This window comes from Syngnathus typhle, linkage group LG22 (genome assembly GCF_033458585.1).
Source record: "Syngnathus typhle isolate RoL2023-S1 ecotype Sweden linkage group LG22, RoL_Styp_1.0, whole genome shotgun sequence".
Lineage (NCBI taxonomy): Eukaryota > Metazoa > Chordata > Actinopteri > Syngnathiformes > Syngnathidae > Syngnathus > Syngnathus typhle.
The window spans coordinates 2,578,675-2,597,177 of record NC_083759.1 but is presented as its reverse complement, the minus strand read 5'-3'; the positions used below and the strand labels follow the sequence as shown (position 1 = coordinate 2,597,177).

Genomic DNA, 18,503 nt, shown 5'->3' with positions numbered 1-18,503 from the left:
TATTTTACTGAAATGATGCACACAAATGAGACAAAATTCAATTATTTATTTATCCAAAAAAAAACATTATTTGAATTCTCCGTTTCTCTGTTGATGTAAGAAAGGGTAGCCCTTGTACAAGTACTGTATACTCTTGTACTTAACGTCAATGTGTGCTCCAAACACTTTCATGCTGACAAAACACGTCGCCGTACAAATAGACAAAAAGAGGTATTATAGTAATAATCGTCGTAAAATTAAAGCCAGACTAAAAAATTGTTTTCATATAAAACACCTTAGAAACACGCTCTAAATAAAAAGCTACCCTCCAAATTGGTGACATCACAGCTCTGCGGAATGTCATCCAGCTGCTGGTTTAAATATCAATACAATTATGTGTATGAGTAGAAAAGGAAAAAAAAAAAAAAGCAGAACTCCAAAAAACAGTACATAGCACTTCAAGTTCAAACACAGCACTCATTTACATTAACTTGCGTGTCTTAACTTTCAGGTTTGAAAGTCACATTCATAGGCACAATAATTCAGTTCATGGACCATCTTAGGTCAACAGACTCCAATCCTGGACGAGGTCTCCATCTAAAAATGTCATCAATTCAAAATCGAAAAGATGCTAAACCCGGTGATGTTCAAAATCACAAATAGGTTTTGGTTCAAAACCTCACAAAAGTTGGAACCACATGCTTTTAATTAGTCAACATGTGAATAATATAGTTTGTGTTATGGAGCATTATGATTTGCATATAATGAAGGAATGAAATGCTTTCAATTTGTTGCCAACATTATCCCGATTATTTAGAATTTGCAAAACTTGTGCTTTTCATTGTGTCACCTCCAAAATTCTCAATTTGTCAGGTGGCCTTTAAAATATGTCATATTTATGCTTGCATTTTCTTTCATTTTTCCAATCATGGCAAAAGAGTGACTGCTCCAAAGAGCCAAATGGAAAACTAGCAAAAACATGAGCTAACTTACATGCATGGACCAATGGTACCTCTGCGTTGGATTCGCACCATTGACCGATTAAGCTTTGTTGAGTGGGATGTCCTATTAGCACCGGTTGTGCAGCTCCCAAGGCATTTTGCCGAGTGGAGGCTGTTTGGAGTCCTCATCGGGCTTGAGGCAGACAACATGACCTATCTTGTCCAGCCCGTCTCTCCCCCCTCCTCACACGGAGGTGCTGGTGTCTACTTCTTCAGACACTGGTACATGAGAGCCCGCGGGTTGAGCATGTAGCGCTCTGAGCTGAGAAGCTTGGTGAGATACTGAGGCACGGGTGGCCGAGGGGTCACGTAGGTCACGCCGGGGCTCACCGCCATCACCTCGGCAATCTTCTGTTTCATGCTGCTGATTTCTTTGTCCTGCCTCAACAGCTTGTCTGGCAGACACCAAGAGGAAAGGCAGGGTCAATGTCAAATGTAGATTTGAATGTGATTCAAGTAATAGCCACAAGAGGGTGCTGATGGGTAAGTCCAGCTTTCTTCTGTATTGGAAATACATGCATGTTGGTTTTGTTGGGGACTTAATTCTCCACTTCACCTGCTTCTCTAATGAAGATACATGCCATACAACAAATGGATGGATGCATAAATTTAAATGAGCAAAACCAAGAACCTTGAGCGATCTCCAGCTGTCTGCGAGCATCCCCCAGTGCCGAGAACAGGTCCAACTTGATGCGTGTCTCGGCGCTCAGGTTGTACTCCAAATGCTGAGCCTTGTCCTGAAGGGCCGACAGAGTGGACAGGAGCAAGTCCGTGTCCTTTTCCACGACGCGGTACTTCCCAAAAGCCTGAAAATTGCAAAATTCTAAATTACATGGCAGATTTAAGAGGAGTTTTTGGAGTAATATTAAACTTATATTGGGGAAATCTATCACTAAATACCTCCACATCATTTTCTAGATCGAGCACACGGCTCTCTTGGACTTGATACTGCAGCTGCAGTTGCTTGTACTCGGCTTCTAGATCTTTCACTCGTTTCCTTAACATTTGGCTTTCACTGTTTTCCTGCCTGCTGCGGAACAAAAACATTTCACATGAGATGTACACATGTGCTTGAATTCAATGAATATACAACCTGGTGGTCATGGTCCTGGCCACGCCGGCCGCCTCGTCGGGTCTGTGCACCAGAAGCTCGGCCACCTGCCTCTCCAGCGAGAGCCTGGCCTCCGTCTCCGCCCGGGTCTTCTTTTCCAGCATGGCGCTGGTCTGCTTGTCCCGCTGCTTGGTTTTGTTCAAGCACATTATTCTACAGAAATGAAAGCAAAATTCAATTTCCCACCACCTTCATGAGAAGAAGAAAATGATCCACTCACTTGCTTTGCAGTAGCATGTTGGACTGTCGCAACAGGGCCACTTCGGGCCTGAGGCTCCTCTCGCTGTTGGTCAGGTTGCAGATGTGACTCCTCAGCTCCTGCTCGCCGTGTCGGCTCACCTGCAGCTCGCCTCTCAACTTCCTCAGTTCCTGCTCCAGCCTGAGAAGGAAAAACGTAAAAGGTGAGTGCTGATGAGGAATTTTCTCTCGCAATGTGTCTCACCTGCTCAGCTGCTCGGCATGTTGATTTGGAGCCACCGCAGCACTTTTGTCTGGTCCATCCCGGATGGGGCTGACTGTTTTCCCACCGGAGCGTTGTTTCTTCTCCATCCTGCCTGCAGGAGGCGAGAGGGTGGCCGCGTTTGCTCGTCGGACTTTGGGTGATAAGTTCTTGACTGCACGTGCAGCTTTGCTGGCCTGTTCCTCCAGAGGTAATTTTTCTGGGGTCGTGGACGATTCTAATCCATTGCGGAGCGCCTCTCTGGACTCACTGGAGCTGCCTTTGGACAACAACAGCTTGCGATTGGGTTCAGCCGAACGTATTTCCTGAGTCGCCTTTTCAACCACTCGCTCCTCGCTGCAGATCTGGAGGCAGTCTATGGTGCTGGACTCGTCTTGAGAGAGAACAGCACCGTTCTGATACTGGTACTGACTGGACTCGGACTTTGACTTCCATCTGGAGGCTGGAAAAAGCAAAACAGTCTATTAGTTGGGTTTTCACTTTTGTAGATTTGAAACTAATTTCTAATTTACATCGTTAATTTGGTGTCAAACTCAAGGCCCGGGGGCCAGATACGGCCCACCACATCATTTTATGTGGCCCGCAAAGACAAATTGTGCATCTAATTCACGTCATTAGTAGAATTGCAAATTGTCTTCACTTTTAATATCTTTTTTTTTTTTAATACTTGACCAGTTTTTACTCGTCTGATTTGAAAACGAGTTTGTTTTGTAGCTTTTATTGTATATAATATGAGGTGCTCATACATTTATTTGGGTTGACAGCACTCCCGAAGAAGCTCTGACGACAATGCGGCCCGCCAAGAAAATGAGTTTGACACCCCTGTTGTATATGTTGAAGTGATTGGAGGATATTCATGCAATACTTGATGCCATATTGTGGCATCTTAGTGCCAAAAAACTAAGTTGAAGTCGTTTGAAGACCTTCATTGTGAGCTCTCTGGAAAATTGTGCATTCAAAAACTGACTATTATCTACATACGAACAATGTCATTGCAGACTCACAGCCATTGGGGTAGAGGGGCAAACCCGGCGGGAGCGAATGCTGCAGCAGGTGCATGTGGAAGTCATTGTCGCTCTGCACGGCTTTCTGAATACGCAACTTGAAGATGTTGGTGAAGTAGCAGGTGGCGTCAAAGCCCAAATACACCACCGGATAGCCGATGCTACATCACGGAAAACACGGTGAGGCAAATGTCGCCGCTAACTCATCCCGATTGAACTTACCAGTGAGCAGCAAAGAGATGAGAAAGATTAGCATGAGAGGTTTTAAGGTCTTTGAGTCGAAGCGAAGCCTCTGTGTACACAAGAAAAACCCACAAGGACACCGTGGAGATGCAGATGCCCTTCTCTGAAGAGGGAATAAAAAAAAGCTGGTGAGATTTTCTTTTTTCTTTTTTTTTTTTTGGAGAAAGCGTGCACGCTCACCTGTGTGCCAAATATAATTGAATACCACGTAAGTGCTGGCCACAAAGAAAAGCCAGTGCAGAGGAACGAAAATCAAACAAAAGATGTCAAGTGTGAAGGCGGCGCATACAAAAACGACACAAATAACCTGCAAGCACACAAATGATGGCGTTAATTGGATTTACGTCACATGATCAGCAACCTCGTCAAGTGACAAGGTATTGTTTTGTTGCATTTTGATGGAAAAAAAAAAAAAGTCATGAATTTCAAACTTTAACTCTGCTAATTTAAGGCTCACAACACATATTAGGAAACGCCATCCTCACCAGCCCGTGGCAATGGAAGGTTGTGTACACGCTCCCAAAGAAGAGCCAGCATGGCCACAGGTATTCCAGACGAAATTCCAAAAGGAAATCGGCCAGTAGCACCAACATCCACGTGGCGATAAATTTCAGGAAGGTGTAAGCGCTGCAATCATACAATCAATGCATAGAAATCGATCAATAATCAAACATTGTAAATCCCATCAAAGCGATAATCAAATTAGTGACTAATGAGTCAAACCGTGTTTATTTGTGGGATCTTAAACATGTCAACATCCATTTAATTGAAGCCACTTGACCAACGATGACTGTCTTGATTTAGTTTTATGAGGCCGCCACAAAGCCCAGAAGATGAGCCGTGCTTTTCTCCCTTTGTTCTGCTCGTCCATAGGCTGCTGTTACCACATCGGGCCTTCTTTGTTTGGTAACCATGGCGATATTTCATCTGGAGGAGAGCGAGGCAGCGGGGGAGAGCCACAGCTTCCTCCCGCACATGCTTTCAATCCCAATTGTTTTCGTGCGCGACTGTTTAATTCTTTATTATATTATTATATATTATTTTAGACAAACAAATATTTGCGTTTGACTCCATGCTTTTGTTTTATCCCGATAAGTCACGTGAGAAGTTGTTTGACAAAAGGGAGCCGAGGAAACATTAAAAAAAAGATGATCAAAAAAGGTTTAAAAAAATGCCATGACGTTAAACAATATTACACAATGACTGAAAATGTACGTTTATTGTAAAAGCGAAATTATGTGGAACCATTGGCCATAAAAATATATTTCTTTTGTCCAGACAAAGAGTGGAAGTTGTTCAAAAAATATTCATTATAAAATAGTCATTTTATTTTAATTTTAAAAGTAATTACGTAAAACATGAAAATAAAGTTGATCCGTATATTATAAATAAATTTACATTTTTTGGGGTGGGACATTTCACACAAAATAAGGATTTATCAGTGACATTTCAAGTCATTAAAAAAAAAAAAAGATGCATCCAAATGTGATTTTAATATAAAATGGCATGCGTGGGGATAGATAGAAGCAGGCCGATGGTAACTTCATGCATCTTCTCACATGCATGAAGCCCACGCACGCACGCTCGCACGCACGCACGCACGCACGCACGCAGGCGAAACAACAACAACAAGGCGGTGTGGCGGTGACGTGATGCAGACAGGTGAGTGGAGCGTTCCACAAAGACGCAGACGGCCAGCGCCACAACAAAAGCAGCCACCGGCGGGCTGTCTACCTTTCAGACAGCCTCTCGCTTATTTTCAATTTCTTCATCTTTCGGAGCCTGCTCGCGTCCACGTATCGTTTCTTCATGGTGTCTTCTTTCTCCCTTTGTCTTCCACCGCGACGGAAGAGGAAGGAAGAAGAGGATGTTCACTCCAACCTGTGATGATGACGATGAGAATGGTGATGGTGGTGATGTCGAGGAACAAAAATAGGGTACCACTGAGCGGCGCTGCGCATGCGCAATGGATGGCGGACGAAGAAGCGTGGAAGGCAAAAACACACCGTGAGTCAATTCAGTTGACATTCATTGTGAATATATTTTCAAACACTAAATAAGACTTGAGCACCCCATAATATTAATAATATTATAATATAAATAATAAATAATATTTTATTCCATCTTGGTGGGCAAATTCCATTTTGTGGTGAGGTGACCCACCAGAAGTCTCAACTTTTAAGATGTTTAATGAAAATTCAAGACGCATAACCACTGCCACGTTTAAAAAAAAAAACAAAAAACTTTTCTGTTGGAGAAAAAAAGCTATACATTTTGAATCCATGTGAGATCAACATCACTCAACAGGAACATCACGGATGAGGAAACAGAACCGAAGCTTCGCTCCACTTAATGAAGGACATCCTGCTTTGGAGAACAATAGATGAAGGAAGCCCTACCTGCCTCTTTTGGCTCATGATCCAGGTGGTTTTCAGGGGTGCAGGTGAAAATACAGCACCGGAAATCCAAGGGGGAAATGTCCAGGAGGGGTTCCTGAATAACTTCACCAAAAATGTAGGCTAGTTGCAATAGATATTTGAATTAAAAAAAAAAAAACTGGTGCTTTTTAAAATTGTGCATAACAAAAACTTTAGTGGAATACAAAATAGTTTTTTAGCAGTTGAGGCAATTTGTGGAAACCAGTCAATTATTCTAAGAACTGCTGGATTATATAAACAGAAATGGCTCGAATCATCAAGGTCATCTCACAGGTGCAACACAGCAGGAAAAATTCCATGAGATGACCTTGAGTGTGTGTGTGTGTGTTTAAGCCTCAGCGTATATAAATTGATAAGTGGCCCTAAGAGGGTGTCGGTCCAGAATTTAGCAATGAATACCTTCCTTTTTACCTTCCTGTGCGCCTCGGGCCTTTGCGTTGCCCTTCAGGTGTCAGCCAGTTTGGAGGAGGTTGCGGAGCCTGTGCCTGTAAGTACCATCAAAACTCAAACTATCTTTTTGCATTTTGTGTATTTAACGCCACAACTCTTCCTCTCACATTCCTGATCCAATCCGATCCATCCGAAGGAAGGTGAGTCCATTCATTCCTCCTGTTCCAGCCACCCGAGATAAACCCTTAACACCGCTTGACTTTAGGAACCGTCCTGACCTCATCCACCGAACAGAATGAGATCGTGAACAAACACAACACCCTGAGGAGAAACGTCAGCCCTTCTGCCAGCAACATGCTCAAAATGGTAAATCCATGATCATCCATTGCGCAATAGGGACATACAAGCCGAAATGTACCTGTCTGGCCTCCGCAGAGTTGGAACAGAGAAGCCGCAAGGAATGCTCAGAATTGGGCTAACACCTGTTCCATGAATCACAGCCCGGCGAGCTACAGGGAGATCAGTAGTAAGTTGTTTATTGGCATGCTAATTGAATTTTTCGGGGGTGTGAAATGGCCATTTTGGCATTTTTCTTATTTCTGTGTTGCAGCTAGCGGCTGTGGTGAGAACTTGTACATGTCCAGCTACAAAAACAGCTGGAGCAACGCCATCCAGGCGTGGTATGATGAAGTGAAGGACTGGCGCTATGGAGTGGGTTCTGTTAACGGGAGAGTTGTTGGACATTTCACACAGGTACATTGAGGACTGACATGCTCAGATTCGATATATTTGGTTCAATTGAAATCTTATTTGGTTTGCATTTTCTATTTTTAATCTAATCCTACCTCTCCAGATTGTTTGGTACCGCTCCAATCAGATTGGTTGTGCGATGGCCTACTGTCCCAACTCTAGCTACAAGTATTTCTACGTCTGCCACTACTGCCCACCGTGAGTACATAAAACACGTTGAATCTGTAAAAACACACATTCAGGTTCAGTTACGCAAAAAACATTGTGCACTATTTTAGCGGAAACTATCAGCTTTCTCGCCCCTACAAATCCGGCCCCACCTGTGCTGACTGCCCAAATGCCTGTGAGAATAAACTGTGCAGTAAGTAGCCCAAGTTATCTCTGTAAAAATATAAAAACAGAAAATGTTTGCCCTGCACTTCTTTCCATTGACATAACACTTTACGGTATCATCCCCCGCTAGCCAACCCGTGTCAGTACACTGACAAGTACAGCAACTGTCCTGATCTGAAGAAGCAGCATGGTTGCCAGAACAGCAACGTCGCCTCTTGGTGCCCCGCCTCCTGCAAGTGCACGTCTCAGATTATCTAAAAGTTTCCGTCTGAAATGTTGCATTGAGTAGAAATCATAATAAAAAAAAGTCTTGATGTCGTTGATGTGAGTCTAACTCTAACTTTGCCTTTTTTAAAAAAAAAAATATTCCATGGCATGTCCCACCGGTAGGAGACCCCGGGGACGACCCAGGACGCGCTGGAGAGACTATGTCTCTCAGCTGGCCTGGGAACGCCTTGGGATCCCCCGGGATGAGCTAGATGAAGTGGCTGGGGAGAGGGAAGTCTGGGAGTCCCTCCTGAAGCTGCTGCCCCCGCGACCCGACCCCGGATAAGCGGAAGAAGATGGATGGATGGATGGATGGATGGATGGAAAATATTCCATAAAAGAAAGACAATTCTGGGATGATAACCCCGAATTAAATTAAATTACTATTTTATAAATATTTTTCTATTTTCTATTAATACATAAACAAAGATGACTCAAATCATCAAGGTCATCTCACAGGTGTCACACGGCAAGAAAAACTCCATGGCCTTGAGTGAGTGAGAGCGCGTGTGTGTGTGTTTAAAGCTTAAACTTTGATACTCATGTGGCAGCATGGCCTCAGCGTGTATAAATCGTGAACGTCTTCTTTTTCACCTTCCTCTGCAGCCTCTGCATCGCCTTCCAAGTGTCGGCCATCTTGGAAAAGGATGCGGAGCCTGTAAGTACAATCAAAACTCAAACAACGTCAGATGCATGTTATGTATTTAACATTTCTGATCGACCTACCTGACAAAAAGCTTTAAGTTAAAATAAACAATCAAGATTGAAACATTTACTTTACACTGGCACCTGTAGTGAAGACAAAGTAAAACTTATTTGTATTGCGTCCCCATGAGGGGGGACCACCTGAAGGGGGTGGAGTTCCAAATGGAGATAAGGGCTGAGCCTTTCCTCTGGCAATGTGTCCAGTGATAACGGATGTCCTCCCACGAGGCGGAGGATGATAATCTCGTTATCGCTTTCAGCAGTGAGCTCAGACTGTTGGTGCGAAGGCCAAAGGATGCATCGTGGCATCATTTTGTCCTTCTTGCGATATTATGCATCCTTTGTCATGTGTGTTCTGAAAAAAAAAAGTTTTAGGGAGAGAAAAAAATTGTTAGGCAGATGCAAATCTAACCATCAGTGTGTCCAGACTGAAGACATGTTCATTTAGTCTGGTGTTTTATCACTCACTGGATCAGAAACAGGATGTCGGGGTTGGGGGGAGGGGGGGGAAGACAGTTCTCTCAATTTAAAAAAAATGAGACTGTCTACTTGATATAAATGAAATTTAAATTTGCCTCACAGGGCAGCAGGTTCCACTCGCTCTTCGCCATCACCGACGAGGAACCGTTTAAACGTGAGAGCAGAACGTGACGGGCGTGGGGCTTCCTTCCTTCACCGGACTTCTACTTAGGGGTTAGGCGGACTTGACAGATCCAATTCATTGATAAGGAGGAAAAGGCCACTGTAGTCACGTCAGATGCCTGAATGTAAAGGTGGACGCGTGTTTCCGTATATTGTCCAAACAATCACTTAAGTGATGGACTCGACGCGTAGTGCTTCCTAAAGTCCACGTCATGTTATTGTTTTACGAGTAAAGCGCCAAACACGGGACGGAGCTCTCCCAGGATGCTCGTCTGCTTCGTGTCAGCCATCAGCCAGTTGTTTTTTTTCTTCGTGCCCTCACTGGAAATGTACATTTAAACAAATTGAGCCTAAAGTGAAGGTTGTGGGTGTAGATGAGGATATCAGAAGCAGCGATCAAATATAAAAAGAAAACTTTTGTGTAAATAGCTACCAATTTAATTGAAACGGTCTTTTCCATATTGCGTAAGAGCAGTGCGGTTCTTTTTGCATGTTCTCGCTGCTGGATCTTTTCAAAGCTCTTGACTTTAATAATAAATAACCCCCGACGGGTCTTTACATTTGTTTATCGTTGCTGCCGCGCAGTAATCAGACACAGACGTTTGACATTTACGCATGGGGGAGGGGGGGCATTCCTTTTTCCCATCCTGGTGAACCTGGTAGCCGTTAGCTGGTGTGTCAGACACATGTAGGGACCAAATCTATTAGCTTCACGCCAACAAGTGGTCACGGAAGGGTCAAGCCTTCTGGGTTCAGTATTGTATGGTGGAACCCTTTTATTTTTTTTTCTTTGCAGAGGATAAAGAATAAATGCCTGTGAGTTTTGTTATACGCGTCGGTTTTAAAAGTCGGTTTGGTTTTAAAAGTCGACTTAGCCTTCCTCGTATAATGTTAAATATTGTTTAGTCCATGATTAAATAAACGTGCAATAAAAATTTTTTCGTGTTGATCACCATACTACAAGTCCCTTGTGGGTAAAATTTAAAAATAAATCATTAATATAATCCCTTTTTTTCATATGGCATTAATCCAAATCCTTCCAAGAAGGCAAATCCATTGTTTGGATTTGCAATGTTTTACAGTATGTTTGACAGGAGCCATTAATCATGGCATGCACGAAATTTTTCCCATTGCCTTGACGTTTGCGTGACAAAATAAATTCTTTCCCTCCCTTTTCTATTTTGCCGACATGCCTCAACCCACCGATCTCTCCACAGGATGTATATTGAAAGTCCACTCCCCCACGTTATTGGAGTCAGGATGTTTTTTTTTTTTTTAAACCCCCATCCACCCTAACCCTCCCCTGCGTGTTCTGACAACTATGGGAAGGGTTGTGGTCCAATCATTTGAGTTTTTAATAGGATGCAGAGATAACGCGGCAGGTTGATTGCCACATGGAGCCGAACGAGGAAAGGGTGCGGCGAAGGGGGCCTCAATTAGGGGCCGGCGAAAGAATGCCACGCCAGATAAAGCAATTACATGTCGCTGCGGTGAGGAGCTTCCACGTTAAATGTCAGGATGGAGCGCAGAGGAAGCTCGAGTGAATAAAAAAAAAGAAAAACAAGTTTGGTTTGAAAGCTCTCCATTTGACATTAGGATCTTGACAACAACTCCACCTTCCCAACTATGTCAGTTCATGCGGACGGGTAAACTGTCGGATCTTTATCGTACATTTCGGTTTTGCAATGGCCTGAGACCAACGCTCGGCTTGTTTTATCTTCCAAATTGAGGAAACTAGAAAGTCAAGCAACGACTTATCTGTGTGCCCGAGCAAACACGAGAAATCCCACGTCGCTGCAAATTAAGACCTCGCCATCCTGCCCACCTCCTCCACAGCTGGGTTTTGTAGACCCTACAGGCAGGAATGTTGTAATCAAGGGATTACGTAATTGTAATCAAAGCGCACTACGGTGCCACTTGAAAGTCTGGGATTCCGGACAACCTCCAATTTATTCGTGCAAACGAATTTCTCGATTAAGAAAATTCACCACGGCAGTCCCTTCTCGTTACCTCGTCACGTTTGGCACGAGATAAATCGACACAGAGGTGGATTCGACTGAGTGCCGGCGATTACGCGGACCCGTGCGAGCTAGCTAAAAGGGTAGTTAGCGCCAATGTGGGCGTGAACACTCCCTTTTCGGCCAGTCAAAGTGGCTCCTCATTTAACTACTTGGCCACCTCAAAGCTGCTAAGATAATATCCATCCAGGGTGAGGGAAAACGAAATCAAGGGGATGAAACCATTTGACAATGATTTTTACGTCTCAACAGGTGGAGCCTCTTCCCAAAACGAATCGCTTTCAACTTTACTCCAAGTTCAAGCGCACGTACATAACTTTCATTTCTCCGCATCACGTTTCGCGCATGTGGTTTCGCTTCCGCAGCATTCATATTTAGCCCTGCACTCCTTATGGGCCCACTTTTGACTTATGTCTTCTATACGTTCCACAGCAACACGATAGGCACGCCACTCACCCCCCCCCCCCCTGCACCTGATTAGTGTCCATGCACATCTGGAGTTGTGTGCAAAGCTTTGAATTGTTCTCTGGTATGCAGTTTGCATCTATTTGATCAAATATATATTGATATGACACCTTTTTTTTTAAATACAGAACAGATCGTGCAGATTCTGAATATTCTTTACGCCCAATATAAATAAATTCATTCTATATTTACAAATCTGTAAAAACCGAGGCAGTCCTCCAAACAATGGAGATAACTGTACTTAGCATAAATAGCGACTGCAACATGACGAGAGCTGGTGATTGTTCTTGATTACCAACATCTAACATGCTGATTAGTCGCCAGCGGAGGCTTTCCTCCTTCCTCGAAACTTCAAGTTTGCTTATCAGGATGGGCCAAGCGTTCCCCTCAGCTCCTGACACAGGAAACGAGGTTTGGAGTATATGCACAAAGAGTGTGTGTGTGTGTGTGTGTGTGGTGGGGGTTCATAATTACTATTATTATTTGTATTCAAGTTGATAGTGCAGTAGGAATTGACATAAAAAGTTTGTAAGAAAACAAATCGTTACCTTGCTTAAGAAAAATAGATTGCCATGAGGACACACTACAGAGTCAGTTTAGAAGAACCAAAACAAAAAAATACTGTTTTCTAAACAGTCCTGACATCACGACCAAAACAGGAAGTGCGCTGTAGCACTTATCAGTCCTAAACACGCTTTATTTTTTTGCCTGGGTTTTAAAAAGTACTATTGCGCAACATCCAGACACGTGATCTTTGCGCCATCTGGGGCAGCCATGAATCTTATTGTATACGATACTCGAAGGGTTCAACTAACATGGCGGTCTTCTGATGGATCACCACACGTCTTTGCATTTGGAATCTCCAACCGACCAGATGTACGGGTCATCTGGAGGTTACGTGCTTTATGTTCCTTTCATCGAATTGCTTCTTGATTAAAACCAGAGGGCAAATTAGGGGTGAAGGCAGATCAAAAGTTATAAAACATTCGGCGAAGCACTTTGCCGTCATTCTACTGAGGAGCAGGAAGACCTCATGAAGGGTCCCGCTTACTAGATAAGGCTGCTTATGTGTTCGTGAGAAGCAGTTTAGATCCTCTGGGGGTCAACGCGACATTCCTCACTTAGGAGGATTCCGACGTATAGATATGAACGTATGCTTGCAGAGGCTGGGATTGACGCATTCCAGGCGCATTCCAACCAGGAAGATGGAAAGCCATCTTACGTCAAGTTCTTCTTCAAGCTAGATCTGAGCCGACTTCATTTTCACTCCTGCTTTGTTGCTGAACTGCAGGCCTCCTAAATAGCGTTGGACGCTAGGTGCGCTATCGTTGCTACGAGCTCGACGAAATGCTCGGGGAAAAAAAAAAAAAAACCGACTGCAGCTGAAAGGGTCGCTGCTCTGAATGTTTGAGCAGCTGCTAAGACAGCACGCTATGGAAGTAAACATGCGTGCTGTCAGCGTTTGAACCAATTTGAGTTCCACAACACAACGCACAAATTATGCTGGTTCAGTGGCAGAATTAATCACCATCAAAATTGGAGAAGGAAAAGGAAGTGTTTATTGATAGAGTAAGATCCGATCAAAAAACAACATGGAACTGTCACCATCAAGGATGAATGATTAAATCCTGCTCGCCATTCAAGCCTATCTCAAAAACAATACTTGTATCAACTGCCAAAAATCCGAGATATACTTTGCGAGCGTTTTTGTTATCTCTCAACATTCGAGAGTCGTTTCCCTACATGCGCTTGGAAAAAGGCTCCAAAACAAACAGAAACGCGTTGTTGGCATTGATGAACTACTCGGCTCATTCATGAAAGCTTGCAAAAAAAAAAAGGAGACCTCTGGCTAATTTGGCCTGCTATTTTCTAGGAGCCCTCTGTGGGAGCTGTGGATCAGAACCTCCAGGCCCAATCAGAGCTGTCAGCTTGGGAAAGTGGGAAAAGAAAAGAGGTAAGAACAACACTGGATGATGAAGATGTGATTCCACCGATGCAGGTTTCACCATATACCGTAATTTTCGGAGTATAAGTCGCGTTTTTTTTCCCATAGTTTGGGTGGGGGGGGCGACTTATACTCAGGAGCGACTTATATACATATATATGTTTTTTTTCCCTTTTTTGGGCATTTTATGGCTGGTGCGATTTATACTCCGGTGCGACTTATAGTCCGAAAATTACGGTATCCACTTTTAAGTCACAAAAGTTAGCAGTTGAGACTAAATGTTAAGTGCGTAAAGCGGCAATCACTCCATTTGAGTTTTGAAGAGGAAACCCATCCCTGAAAATTAACGTGGGGGGCAGGAGAGGGGGGGGGGGGAGTTGAGCATCCAGGAGGCCCCGAGACCTCTGCGCCGTCATTGGTCACAGCAAAATCCGCCATCAGTTTAAAAGGAGACGCCGCTTTCTTCCCTCCCTTCACTCGGGAGTGCCACAGAGAGACGACTTGATCGAGTGGGACTCAGGATGCCTGCGTACGCCACCAACATGAGGTTCAAGTTCTCCCTGGTGGCTTTGACTTTGGAGCTTATCACGATCATCCTGTTTGCAGTCTTTGTGGTTTACGATGACGGGAAAGGTCACGGCCACGGCCACGACCCGGACGGCAATGACACCGACCACCACCAAGAGCCTATGGAGCTTTATCCCAGTAAGTGTAACTGGTGCTACTGGTTTGTGGAGGGATGTGTGTTAAGATGATTATATGTATTTATTGATTTATTTTTAAGAGAGAGATCATTCAAAACTTTTTGGGACTCGGACGCATGCTCCGAGTTGGGCGTGGCAGGCGTGAAGCGCAGAGATAAGCTCGGCGCAATATCTGCCATTTTAAATGTAGAGCTTTGGCGTCATTTGAATGAATTTCAAGCATTATCTTCCCTTTAATGGTGTTGATCATTTGGGAGACCAGCGCAAGACCTGTTGGCCACAATGAATCTTCTATTTCTTTTTTTTAATTTAATTATGCACATTTTATCATTGTATATTTTCCACATTAAAGTGGATTTAGAGTGTATACAGCAATATAGTCAAAACAAAATGCCATGTTGTCAAATTGGGACTGTAAAAAGTCTTGGTCCAGATACAACCCTGACTTTAAGTGCAAAACAATAATACAATACCTAATGACAGTTTTATGGAGCAAAATGATTTCAAGCATCCTTCCTTACAATAATTTAGCTTTATAGCCGTGGCCAAGTGGGAGCATCCCAACTTACCTAACGTCTGGGCGTGACGCCAGGCCTCATATATTCATACATTGTGTTGGTTGTTTTTTATGTTTTAGAAAGCTTTAGTTGTGACCATTGCACTTTTTTCCCTCTAACTTGTCGTACTGAGGAATTAGCCCTTGGATAAAATATGATTGGATCCCCCCAGGTCAGATAATTGGGGTATTTTTCATCCAAGTGGACAATGTCAATATTTTCCTCCATATATATATAATTTAATCTATTTAGTTTAATTTATATATATATTTTTTTATATATATACATATATATTTTTTATTATTTATTTTATTTATAGATTTATTTTCCTTCTTCGTTATTTACCTTCTGAACAAGCAAACGGTGAGACAATACTGGCCACCATTAAATGTGTTCTAGTGAAAGGAAATTACTTCTATTGTCTTTCTGTTGAGTTATTTCCATGGATGGAGTTCATCACATTAAGTTAAAAGTTCCAATTTCCTGTCTTTCAGGGGAACACTCATCATCAACAATAACCTTCTTAACTTGAGTTGGGTGTAACATTGTTGTTTCCAATCAAAGTCTCCAAGTGGGGGGAAAAAATATGCTGCATACTAAAAATAAACGCTTTGCTTATTTGCCTCAGACTTCCATACTCCGTCTAAACCTAGTAGGGTCTCTTCATAGAAGCGGAACAAGGCGGCTAAATCGAGAATATCACATTGAGAGTGTGATTGAATTGCTTTTCCAACTCTGACAAAACAGCTCCTGGAAGATGGCCACCAGCGCCCAATTAATGATTTCAATAAATCAAATAAGGGTGCAGGAAATGAATAGCGTGAGGTCTGTTTGGAATTGAACACGTCACATAATCAAATGTTCCACCTAATCCAATATCTGAGCCGGGCGTGACAAGGCCCTTTCCTGTGCGTCTCCAGTGTTCCAGGATGTTCACGTGATGATCTTCATCGGTTTTGGCTTCTTAATGACCTTCCTGAAGAGATATGGCTTCAGCAGCGTGGGCATCAACTTACTTCTGGCCGCCTTCGGCCTGCAGTGGGGCCTCATCATGCAGGGCATTTGGCACCTGGATGACGGCAAGATTAAAGTCAACATCTTTAAGTAAGGTCAAGATGACATCAAATGTTATCTCTACTTCAGTCTAGTGATTTTTTTTTTTGTGTGTGTAGAATCATCAACGCGGACTTCAGCACTGCCACGGTTCTGATTTCTTTCGGCGCCGTTCTTGGTAAAACCAGTCCGCTCCAGTTGCTGATCATGACCGTCCTGGAGATCTCCATCTTCTCCATCAACGAGCATCTGGTGGTAGAAATCATGGGGGTGAGATCACCGGCCAGACCCGAGTAAATAGATTATAATTATGATAGCACACAAAAAAGAGTGACTTTTCTTTTCAGGCTAATGACGTCGGGGCTTCCATGATCATCCACGCCTACGGGGCCTATTTTGGTTTGGCCGTGGCTCGAGTACTTTACCGACCCGGTTTGAGGAACGGACACGAGAACGACGGCTCTGTTTACCACTCGGATCTGTTCGCTATGATCGGTAAAACACTTTCTGAAACTTTCTACAGACTGCCTAATAAACTATTTTTGATATTTGCATGAACTGAGTTTGACCCTTTTCAACAGGGACCGTGTTCCTCTGGATGTTCTGGCCCAGTTTTAACTCCGCCATTGCCGAACCAGGCTTCACCCAGCTCACTGCGGTGATCAACACCTACCTGTCCCTGGCCACCTGCGTCCTCTCTGCCTACGCCATCTCCAGCCTGGTGGAGCACAAAGGAAAATTGGACATGGTGAGATCACCTTCCATGCCACTGAAATGTGACATCAACTGACCTTTTTTTCTCACGCCATGTTAAGGTGCACATTCAGAACGCCACCCTGGCCGGCGGCGTTGCCGTGGGAACGTGCGCCGATATGAACATCGGGCCCTTTGGCGCGATGCTGATCGGTTTAGTGGCTGGCATCATTTCCACACTGGGCTTCAAGTACCTGAGTGTGAGTTGGAAATGACAACTGATGGCACGTAATATTCCATTCAAACAATTTTTTTTTTTTTTTGTTCCAGCCTATTCTGGCATCTAGCCTGGGCATTCAAGATACCTGTGGGGTGCACAATCTGCACGGCATGCCGGGCATCCTGGGAGGCTTGGCTGGGATTGTGGCTGTGGCTTTGGGGAAAAAGGAAGGGTAAGGTTATGGAAGCATGTCATTTTGTTCAATTGGTGGTTTGATCAATTGTTCACCTTTAGAGGGAAAGCTACCATGCAAGCCGCTGCCTTGGGTTCGTCTCTTGGTTTCGCTTTGGTTGGAGGGGCTATCACAGGTTGGTAGAGATGAAAAACATCTTCTTGATGGATCTGACATGTTGAATCCAATTTCTTTTCTGGTTTCTAAGGCTTGATCATGAAGTTGCCTATCTGGGGGCAACCTCCTGACCAGAACTGCTTTGATGACTCTATTTACTGGGAGGTAAGAAATTCAACGTGCCCGAATATTAACATAACAGTCTTTAAAAGACAATTATACAGTAGTTTTTTTTATTTTTAAATCTGTCTTTTCCAGGTCCCTGCGGAAGAAGAGGAAAACGAGGAGAACTTGGCTCATTCAGATTTCCCAAAGAACAAAGTAGACGTTTAAAAACTTGGAAGAAAGAAAAAGACATGGTCAACCCTTAAAAAATGGAAATTGTATCAAAAACCTTCAGGGTCATTTTTTTTGTTGGACATTGAAATCAACAGTTCACAAAAATATCATTGCTTAATGCTGGCTGGAACGCAGCAACACCTGTAAGCTTTTTTTTTTTTTCCTGTATTTACCTAAATACATTTAAAGGCATGTTTTTTTTTTTTACATTGTATGTTTTTGCTGTCAAGCATTATGTTATCCTTTCATACCAAGAACAATTTGACCTCATCACTCTTACCTTTAGACGTTCAATGTTCCTGTGATGAACCAACATATGTGGGTGAGAGTGTGTGTATGCATGTGTCTCTCCACTGAGGTTTATTTTGTTACTATTTGTATGACATCAAATGTATTCTTCCATGTACTTATAATTTTACACTTTGATGGATTGACATGGTCAGTTTGGTTGTAGCCCTGCAGTGTTGAAACAGCCGGTACACAACTTTTATTTTTCCAGGATAATTATCAATATTTTTGTATACAAAGGTCATCATTTCTATTACACAAATAAGTTTTTTCTTTGTGTTATTTCTGAACAAGGGGCTGCGAGTGTGCTAAAACTGACTACATTTTATAGTTACTAATCAATTCTGCTTTTTGTTTGGGGGGGGGGGGGTCGTTTATAATTCCTAGAATAATGAAACGCATCCAAATTGTATATTTTTATCCAGTGCTACTTGTATTTTGCATAATGTACTAACACTGCCACAATAAATGTTTTGTACAATTATTATACAAGTGTGTTTGGTTTGTGGTCATTTTATGAATTTTAGAAACTTAATTGTCAACAATGCA

At 43.2% G+C, this 18,503-nt stretch overlaps 3 protein-coding genes across 6 annotated transcripts; 2 read left to right on the top strand and 1 right to left on the bottom strand.

Moving 5' to 3' along the window:
• Window positions 1-31: 31 nt before the first annotated feature.
• On the bottom strand, window positions 32-5,668 carry si:dkey-12h9.6 (macoilin-1). 2 transcript variants are annotated; one of them, XM_061269697.1, is made up of 11 exons: window positions 5,533-5,668; window positions 4,284-4,425; window positions 3,979-4,105; window positions 3,778-3,901; window positions 3,556-3,716; window positions 2,534-2,993; window positions 2,312-2,470; window positions 2,074-2,244; window positions 1,881-2,010; window positions 1,612-1,786; window positions 32-1,375 (listed from the first exon to the last, which is right to left on the bottom strand). In XM_061269697.1, the coding sequence occupies exons 1-11, from the start codon at window positions 5,607-5,609 to the stop codon at window positions 1,185-1,187; spliced, it is 1,917 nt and encodes a 638-aa protein (XP_061125681.1). In that variant the 5' UTR covers window positions 5,610-5,668; the 3' UTR covers window positions 32-1,184. The 2 variants fall into 2 exon arrangements, with proteins under 2 accessions (XP_061125681.1, XP_061125682.1); XM_061269698.1 differs by having other exon boundaries at window positions 1,881-2,007.
• A 116-nt stretch (window positions 5,669-5,784) lies between these two features.
• On the top strand, window positions 5,785-8,635 carry LOC133146243 (serotriflin-like). Of its 3 annotated transcripts, XM_061269705.1 has the most exons (10): window positions 5,785-5,805; window positions 6,106-6,222; window positions 6,685-6,727; window positions 6,892-6,992; window positions 7,062-7,152; window positions 7,237-7,379; window positions 7,480-7,574; window positions 7,655-7,737; window positions 7,840-7,941; window positions 8,100-8,635. In XM_061269705.1, coding segments are annotated over exons 2-10 (732 nt in total). In that variant the 5' UTR covers window positions 5,785-5,805; window positions 6,106-6,150; the 3' UTR covers window positions 8,102-8,635. The 3 variants fall into 3 exon arrangements, with proteins under 3 accessions (XP_061125689.1, XP_061125686.1, XP_061125687.1); XM_061269702.1 differs by lacking the exon at window positions 8,100-8,635 and having other exon boundaries at window positions 7,840-8,030; XM_061269703.1 differs by lacking the exons at window positions 5,785-5,805; window positions 6,106-6,222; window positions 8,100-8,635 and having other exon boundaries at window positions 6,358-6,727; window positions 7,840-8,030.
• A 5,578-nt stretch (window positions 8,636-14,213) lies between these two features.
• Window positions 14,214-18,446, top strand: rhag (Rh associated glycoprotein). Its single transcript, XM_061269701.1, has 10 exons — window positions 14,214-14,456; window positions 15,933-16,116; window positions 16,185-16,335; window positions 16,413-16,560; window positions 16,647-16,813; window positions 16,881-17,018; window positions 17,089-17,210; window positions 17,273-17,346; window positions 17,419-17,492; window positions 17,586-18,446. The coding sequence occupies exons 1-10, from the start codon at window positions 14,273-14,275 to the stop codon at window positions 17,658-17,660; spliced, it is 1,317 nt and encodes a 438-aa protein (XP_061125685.1). The 5' UTR covers window positions 14,214-14,272; the 3' UTR covers window positions 17,661-18,446.
• The last annotated feature ends 57 nt before the right edge of the window (window positions 18,447-18,503 follow it).